General features: G+C 34.8%; 1 protein-coding gene across 1 annotated transcript; it reads right to left on the reverse strand.

The window, feature by feature from the left end:
• Nucleotides 1–4,300: 4,300 nt before the first annotated feature.
• LOC114683688 (olfactory receptor 4C15-like) lies at nucleotides 4,301–5,233 on the reverse strand. Its single transcript, XM_028858002.1, has one exon. The coding sequence runs from the start codon at nucleotides 5,231–5,233 to the stop codon at nucleotides 4,301–4,303; it is 933 nt and encodes a 310-aa protein (XP_028713835.1).
• Nucleotides 5,234–9,304: the final 4,071 nt, after the last annotated feature.

Genomic DNA, 9,304 nt, shown 5'->3' on the forward strand with positions numbered 1-9,304 from the left:
TTCCCTGAACCTCAACCTCAACTATTCAGTTAGGCTCACTGGGCAGTGAGATTTGAGAATACTCATGCCTCCATCACCCCAACGCTAAGATTTCAGGCATTCTGCACCATTCCTGGATTTTTACATGGGATCTAGGTATCTGAACTCAAATTCTCACAATTCGCAGTGAGATCTTTATCAAATGAACTATCTCCAAAGTCCAAAATTTATTTTGCATATTTGCTGAAGTTATTTGTGCTATTATCTTTTATAGTTTTTACGTTTACTGATTGTAGAGGATTGTAGAGGATGAGGAAGTAAAACAACACCATATTAAGCAAGAGACAGATATGGAAGTGTTATAGGATAAGAGAGGTTATGGGTGTGGGGATGACTCAAGACCCACTGTAATAGCAAGAATATCCTGAGAGATAACTATGACATGTTCTTAGCACTGTTTTAATCTAATTTATGTTTTAAGGAAGTATTTTCTAAAGCATTCTATTATTTTAATTAGAAAGCATCTCTTTATGGCCTTTTTATCTCTATACATATTTTCATTCTGATATTATCACTCACAATGTATTTCTAAAAATAATGTTAGTACATAATTGGCTCATGCCTTTAAACTCACCACTGAGGAGGCACAGGCTTGGCCATCTCTGTGAGGTCTAGATCATGTGGACTATGCAAGTGCCAAGTACTGCCGGGGCTATATAAGTAAGCCTGTCTCAAAAAAAAAATTCTTTAAATAACTACATCACCTAAAATAAGCAAATTAAGTATTAGCAAATAGGTATACTGTTTGCAATATTAAAACTATTTTAATGATTCAGAAAAACACCTAAACAAAATCAAATAGAGAATAAAATGGAAAGTCAAAACAGCAAAATCTTAGGTTGAATTTAATCTTTAAACTGCTATGAATAAAAAGATAAAAAATGGCTTTCAGTAATTATTTCTCAGCTAAAAATTTAATTTTTTTAAATATCATTATCAAGGTCTACAACTGGACATTTGGATTTAAGATTACTTAATAATGTTTCAATTCAATGTATGATTAAAAAGATTGGATCTGTTTGCTTCCTGTGTAATAGTCAGAGTAATATTTTATCTTGTGGCTTAATTTCCTACACTGGAATCAAAGCTTCATAAGGCATTGAACAATCAGTATCAAACCTTTATTTCTTAAGTTAATTCTTAGGGTCTTAATGATAAGAACACTTATGTGTAGGGCACTGTAGCAGGAATCTTAAAAGTTCTTGTTAATAATAACAAACTTGGAGCCAGGTATTGGGGTGAATGCTGGAAGATCAGAGAAGCAGAACAAGCCACAGCTTCCTCACGTCGGCAGTTCCTCAGCTGATCCTGTTTCCTTAGACTCGAAGCTTCTGAGACTTCATCCAGAATGAATCTCAGCTGAACTGCTGCTCAAAACCTAAAAGCTTAACTAGCCAAATGCTTGTTTCTGGTCTTCACGCCTTATATATATTTCTGTTTTCTGCCATCACTCCTTGGGATTAAAGGCTCACTTTCTGTGATTAAAGGTGTGTGTAACCATGCTTGGCTGTATCCCTGTGGCCTTGAACTCATGGAGATCCAGACAAATTTCTGCCTCTGGAATGCTAGGATTAAAGGCGTGTGCCTAACCTCTATGTTTAATATTGTGGCTGTTCTGTCTCTGACCCCAGATAAGTTTATTACAGTGCACAATATTTTGGGGAACACAATACCACCACAGGGCACCAACATGACTGTCCAAATGTGAACTGAACAAGGATATCATCAATGAACAAGTCAAACTGGATCCATAAAACCCACAAGGCTTCAACCCTACACAAAGAACCATAGGCAGCTGGGGAAAGCTGGAAACAGAAGTAGCCTTCACAGGAAAGAACATGCCCACTGGTTGACTAGTGACAGTCAACATTAAAAATATGCCTACAAGTAGCACTACAGTGACTGAACAGTTTATATTTAGTAATATAAATATATTATATATATGCATGCAAGAACAATTAGTTTTTTTTAAGAGATCATAAACTTGTAGGAGAATCAGGAGGGATATGGAAGGGTTTGGAGGGAGGAAAAGGGAAGGATAAACTCTGTAATCAAATTATAATCTCAAAATAAAATGAAAAATGGAAGTGTATCTGCTATGGGTCATACACCAGGGATAGATCCTCATCCCACTGTCAGGGGTCCCTAAAAACATTAAACAGTTTAACACAATGTGTCATGTGCTTCTCCTCTATTAACCCACCACAGGAAATGCAGAACTCTAGTAATTCACAAAAACAACAGCAGCAGCAATAACAAAAACAGCTATGAATATTAGTCCTCAAAAACAGCAGTTCTGTAATAAAAGAAGTCAAGACACAATGTTTACTTTCTTTTTATTTAAATTTTATTCCTGCATCCAAATAAAAATAAACACATACCATGAATTATATTCTATTTCAGGTAACATTTATTAGGTAATGGTCAGCAATCAGAAACTAACATTTTTATACCCATGACTGTCATTTTAAACCATTTTTTGGCATTTTCAACTTGCTTTGCTCAGTTATCTATTATTTCTGTTAGAAACAGAATAGAATAGCAAGCTAACAACAATGTGTGAAAAACGCCTTAGGAAAGAGAGTGTAAGAAAGAGTGCTAAAATTACTGAAAAATTTAAATATCAAAACAGAGTTAAGAAGAAAGAGAAAGCTACTTACAAACAAGGGAATATATGCAATAGTCTTGACATGACAGTTATCCCTTCTAGAATAGATCCAACATCCCACAAATTCCTAATGATTTAAAATCCCATCTCCTATGAACATGAATGTGCACAAGTTTAATTCTTGCACACCAAAAGTATAGACGGGCAGAGCCCTGAGAATTTGATGCTAGTTGGGGCTACATAGTCAGTCAGGAAGATGGTGAGATGCCCTGTGAAAAATAAATCTCATCTTCACGTATTAAATTTGAAAAATAAATAATATAAGCTTTCTCATTTATGTTCTTCTCTCTGTATTTCTAGTCTGTATAATATCAATGTCATCAAGAAACTTATATTCCCCTGGTATATTTTCAGCATATTTCTTCTCCCAATTTCTTTTTGTTTATAGTGGGTTTTCCTTTCTTTCTTTCTTTCTTTCCTTTCTTTCTTTCTTTCTTTCTTTCTTTCTTTCTTTCTTTCTTTCTTTCTTTCTTTTGTTTTAGTTTTTTGAGATAGGGTTTCTCTGTGTAGCCCTGGCTGTCCTGGAACTCCTTTTGTAGACTAGGTTGGCCTCAAACTCATTGAGGTCCACCTGCCTATACCTCCCAAATGCTGGAATTAAATGTGTGTGCCACCAATACCTGGCTTCACTTCCTAATTTCAAGATCAATTTTCTAATAGGTATTCTAATATCTAAATCCCTTTGCATAATTCCTTAGATTTTTAAGAATACAGATTTCAACTGACTTTAAATTTCTTTTTATTATTTCTTAAGACTTTAATTTCTTCAAAAATGTTTGCAAAAACATAAAAACATCCCACACCATAATTAATCAGACTCCAAATCAATACAACTCATGAGTTATGAAATATATAACTATTATTTGTGTTGTATTTTTTAAAATTCAGTCATGGATATTTTGTTTTTATTGATTGGTAAGTGCATAAAATACATTCAATATGAATACTAAAAATTTATTGTGAAGCTTCACTACATCATTTCTGGATGTCAATTATAATGTATATGTTCATTGAAACTGACTTTAACTTGTATATGACAATCTGTGTATTCAGTGCATTACAAAGGTATGATCTCACAAATGGATTTCTTATATAGAGTGTTAATGCATTCACTGTAGAATAGAGGTGTATATTTTTAATGTGTATAATTACAAAGAGCTTGCACAGGTGAGTGTGGATTTTCTATTCTTTACATTAGGCTTGTGAAGTGTATTATTTGATTGGTGTGTGTATGTTTATTGGGTGCATGTATGTGTTTAATGTGTGAGAACATGTAGGAAATGCTGGTTCCAATGCACATGCCTGAAAAGCATTAGGGAGACATTGAACATTGTTTTCTATCACTCTCTACCTCATATCCTTGAGAAAGGGTCAATGACTGAGGCTTGATCTAGGTGTGTTATTCAGAGATTTGATCTGTTGTTCAGTTCATTCCTGGGACCTGTATGATTCAGTAACAGTGGGTAAAAGATGATCTACCATACCTGACTTTGGACATGACTGCTAAGGATCCAAACAAAGCTCCTCATAATTAAACAGTAATTACTTTTATCCACTGAGCCATCTCCTCAGTCTTGAAAGTACAGTATTTTATTATTTATCAGAAACCACTATCAGCCTCCTCCTCATTTTCCTGATGGCATTTATCATTTCCTTATTCCTAAAAGTATATACCATAGGATTGAGCAAAGGTGTCAGGACATCTGTAAATACAAACACATTTTTCTCAAAAGAGAATGGAGATGTAGGTCGTGCATATATTAATATACAAGGAATAAAGAAAAAAGCTACAACAGTAATATGGGATCCACAGGTTGATAGAGCCTTACGTCGCCCTTCAGAGCTGTGACCTCTCAGAGAGAACAAAATGACACCATAAGAAACAAGCAAAAAGGAGAATATAATAATGCAGATAGATCCACTGTTGGCAAATACCAAAATGACAAAAATGTGTGTGTCAGTGCAGGCAAGCTTCAGCAATGGGAACAGGTCACATATGAAATGATCAATGACATTGGGTCCACAGAAGGGCAAATGCAAAGTGAAGGCAATTTGTATGATAGAATGTAAGAATCCTCCAGCCCAGGCTACACCCATCAGAATACCACAGAGCCTCCTGTTCATGATGAAAGAGTAGTGTAAGGGCTTGCAAATGGCCACATAGCGGTCATAGGCCATGGCTGCCAGAATGATGACTTCCACTGCAGCAAAAAAGTGCACAGCAAAGAGCTGTGTCATGCAACACTCAAAAGAGATGGTCTTCCTCTCATAAACCAAATCTACAATCATCTTTGGTGTAACAGCAGAAGAGACACAAGCATCGAGGAAGGAGAGGAATGCCAAGAAGAAGTACATAGGGCAGCCCAGCAGTGCAGGGCTGTAGACAATGGTCACCACAATCATCACATTACCCACAAGGGTTGCAAGATAGACCAATAAAAATATTACAAATGATATTTTCTCAATTTGGGGATTCTGTGAAAGCCCCACGAGTATAAACTCATTGACAAAGCTCTGGTTATGCATGATTCTCCTGAGGACTTTTAAAGAAAAGTATATGAAATCTGCAATTATAAGAAAAATATTTCTTACAAATTTACAATAAAGCATCAAAAATATGGTGCATATTTAGGTAAAATTATCTTTCTTAATTTTATTACCATTCAGAACAGAGTAGCAGAAAGTTTTTTGATAAGTATCACTAGATATCACATAGATTTAAGATAGAAATAATTGAATAATTTAAATAATTATCATAATTTTAATATTTTGGGATAAAACAATCTGTGTTAGAGAAACCCATATTGAATTTTCAGCTTGTGTCAATCTCTAAATGTTTCTTGTAGTAAAATATTGAAAGTCAGTGGGAAATCATACCTAAATAATAAACAAAAGACTACAATTTATTAATCACGTTTACCATCTGCATTGAACAAGTAATGTATGGCTGAGTCATCTGCAGTGATGAATTGAAGCTCCATCTATGAATAGAAGAGATAAAATGTATTTGAAATCCATGACAACATTTTGCGTTTAGTTTCAAAGCACAAGGTATACTAGAATTCGAATCAAGTAATCTCCTGTTCATAATACAGAAAATTTTGTACAGAGTAACTGCTATTAACTTGATGCTAATATAGAACTTGTTGAAACTTCATTTGAATTCATCAATTTTCTGTGTGTCAAAATCTTATAAAAATAATGTTGTTGTCTATAATGACTAAATAGAGTCAAAACTGAGCCTGGGTAGGACTTGGCCTCCTAGTTAAATATGTAACAAGTGAAAAACTTTTAACTAAAATTTACAGTTCAAGGAAACAAGATGTTTAAACTTGGATGACCTCTCCTGAAAATTAACAAGGTAAAGGATGAGATTTTTAATTAAACAATGAGTATTTCTGAGTAGATGTGGTCTTTGTACCTTCTCCCTCTGTCTATAAAGGTACCACATCTTATTCCATTGTCATGTGTGAGTTAGGATTTTTAATAAAAGTAACAAGATAAATGATTGAGAATTATAAGATGATCAACAAATCACCTGTATGAAAATTATATAGCTAAAGAGAAGAAATTAATTGTTGAATATATTTTAGAGTTCTGAGATTGCTTACAAAATATTTATACAATTTGATCTTTCTTGGAAAGATATAATTCTACAAAAATATCGTTTCATATTCATATAAATTAAGTATAAAACATGTTCCTAAACATATTACTTACTCACTTCTAATGACAAGTAGGAGAAACAAATTTGACAATGATAAAATGTTACTCATCAATTGGAGGTGTCCCTGGTTTGATATCAATGCCACTCCCAAAGGCTTTTAGTTCCATTTCAGACATCTTTCCTGTGGCTGCCATCATGCTATGCTGTGCTCCAGCAGGGATTAAGCCTCTGAAAGGCTGGCTGACTTGTACAGGGAAGCTCAAGCTTGGAGCCTGTGCTTATGGTGTTGTGTGCTGTAACTGGTGCTGAAGTGTCTGAGGCTAAGCAATCAGAGGCTGTCCTGCAGATCCAAAATTAGTCAAGGAGAGCTGAGATGCTGGTAAAGGTACTGTAACCTGAAGAAGATGTGTATCAATCAGCTGAGAACTTCCTAGTCCTGATGCCTGCCCCAGTTGATGTTCATACAGTATAGGGATAGGTTGAGTATTTGAAGTCTGCTGAAAGGCAAGACCCGATTGTGCTTTGGCAAGTCCCTGGTGCTGGACAGTTGGGAAGTTGTGGATAGCTGTACCAGAAAGGACCACAGAAGGCTGGGACAGACTGCTTTGCATAATGTCTCTACAATTTTGTTCAAGTGACTGCAGAACCAGGAAAAGCTGTTGCTGCTATTGATGCATAACATACTGCTATTATTGGTCTTTTTATATAAATATAAATATATATACATATATATATATAATTTGAATTTTTGGAAACTAGCTGTGCTGTCAACTTTGGAAAAAGGTATCCTTGTTTACCGTGTTGAGTTGCCATTGTACAGAAATTAACAGCCATATTGGTCTAGAAATGTTGAACTTAATTTTTTTTCCATTTGTACAGGGGTAACACACTGTATTAAATATGTAAGGTCTTATCTACGTTGGTTTGATTACAAAACTAATAAAGTATTCTCTAAATAAAAAAAAAGTTATTCATGATATTCCCCTTATAATGCTAAAAGTAATGTACTCACTTGTAAACTCAGCTGCATCATGTGGATCATCTAGACAAATATTCCAGTTCTTGAACATAATTTTCCTGGGAGATCCAGGCTTTAAAATGTATTTGTATCTTCTCCTGAATATAACAGAAATGTTCTGCTAAATATACATTTCTATGAGAATATCTGTATGAATATACACACAAAGATATAAATGCATATGTATATATGTTAATGCATATCTGCAAGTAAAATATAATGTATTTATACAGAGAAGAAAATGGCAGTGATTTTAATGACTTGTATTTGCAAAGAACAGACACTGTTGCAATTGTAGTCATAGTAGAAGAAGAAGCATACATCTACTTTGAAACAACCACTTCCATTACCACTTCCATGATATTCCCAGTGCAGTTCTTCACTAGTATCTATAATGTGAACTCTGTTTCCATTAATAAGCTACAACCAAAGAAAACATTAAAAAAATAAATAAATAACCTAAATTTCCCTGAGTCACTGGATTAGGCAGTAATCAGTTAAGATGATCACCTCATAATTTATAAGTTGTCATTCTGTTCTAAATCAAAATGAACAAAGAACCGCAGTGAGTAAGGAGATCATGGAGGGTGGTATCTATGTAGGAAATGTCAGAATGAAACTCCTCATTCCTTAAAATGACAATACATGGACATAAAAGAAAAACTGCTCCAGATTCTTGACATTTTTTTCTCTGATTTAGACCTCTAACCTTTCTTGTAGGGCAGGTCTGGTTACATGATGTTTTGAAAATTTAATAAAACTAGGGACACTGAAACCTTTTTGTGAAAACCAAATCAAATTAATGGTGTAAGTGGAAGTGTAAGAGGAGATGTTGAGTGTTAAGGATATTCTCCAATGGAATCTCACTGAGTATATTAACCACACTTAAGGGCAGGCCCCATGTCCAACTGTAGATGGCCACCATGAAATGCACTCAATGTTGTTTTATGAATATTTGTCTCATATTGGTGTTTGGGTATTTTTTAACTTACTGCTCTTTTGTTTGTATATTACAGTTTCTGATTTTATGTGTTTATGGGTTTGTATATGTGTTTCTTGTATATTTTTGTGCTTTTCTTTTTTTTTTTTTGATTCTCATTTAGTTGATTAAAAAAAAGGATAAGGGGAATTTAGATAATGATGCAGAGCAAGGAAGATTATTTTATATGAGGTTCTTGCTTTTCCAAACCAAAGTTTCTAAGTGTTTTTCTTCATATTTTTCCCAGGTGTATAATATTTGGTTCTATAGGTTTATATGAAATATGATGATTTTGATGGTTTCAATGCAAAGGATGGTCTGATATTCTTAATCAGTAAGGAAATGCTAAAGCTCTGTCCTCACTCACAGACACTCCTGTTTTAACAGCTTTCTTATACAACAAAACAGAGCAACAAAACTGAGTGGAAGTTTTCAAGGGAAACAAAGGCCAATATTAACTTTAAAACTAAATAAATGCAAGCTTAAACTTTTATGCTTACTTAAGATGCACATCAGTTCTGATTGAAAGGATGACCCCAGCTTGGACTATTAGAAATATTGGAGAGGGTCCCTGAACTGAACTGGCTTACCCCAGTGACCAGATCTGTGAATACCCTAACTGTCATCACAGAGCTTTTCTCCAGTGACTGATGGAAGCAGGTGCAGAGATCCACAGCCAAACACCAGGCAGAGCTCCAGGAATCCAGGTAAAGAGAGGGAAGAGGGATTCTATGAGTAAGTGCATCAAGATCATGATGGGAAAACCTGCAGAGATGATCAAACCAAACTAGTGGGAACTCATGAAAGTTGGATCAACAACTGTGGAGACCTGCATGGGACTTGGATAGACCCTTTGCTTGGCAAGACACTTGTGTAACCTGATCTGCTGGGTGGTAGGATCAGAATTCATTACTGGTGCAGGAGCTGGCTCTT

This window comes from Peromyscus leucopus, chromosome 4 (genome assembly GCF_004664715.2).
Source record: "Peromyscus leucopus breed LL Stock chromosome 4, UCI_PerLeu_2.1, whole genome shotgun sequence".
In the NCBI taxonomy this organism is placed as follows: Eukaryota; Metazoa; Chordata; class Mammalia; order Rodentia; family Cricetidae; genus Peromyscus; species Peromyscus leucopus.

Coding starts and splice junctions, on each gene's coding strand:
- LOC114683688 (XM_028858002.1), bottom strand. CDS start 5,233: ATGCATAACCAGAGCTTTGTCAATGAGTTTATACTCGTGGGGCTTTCA.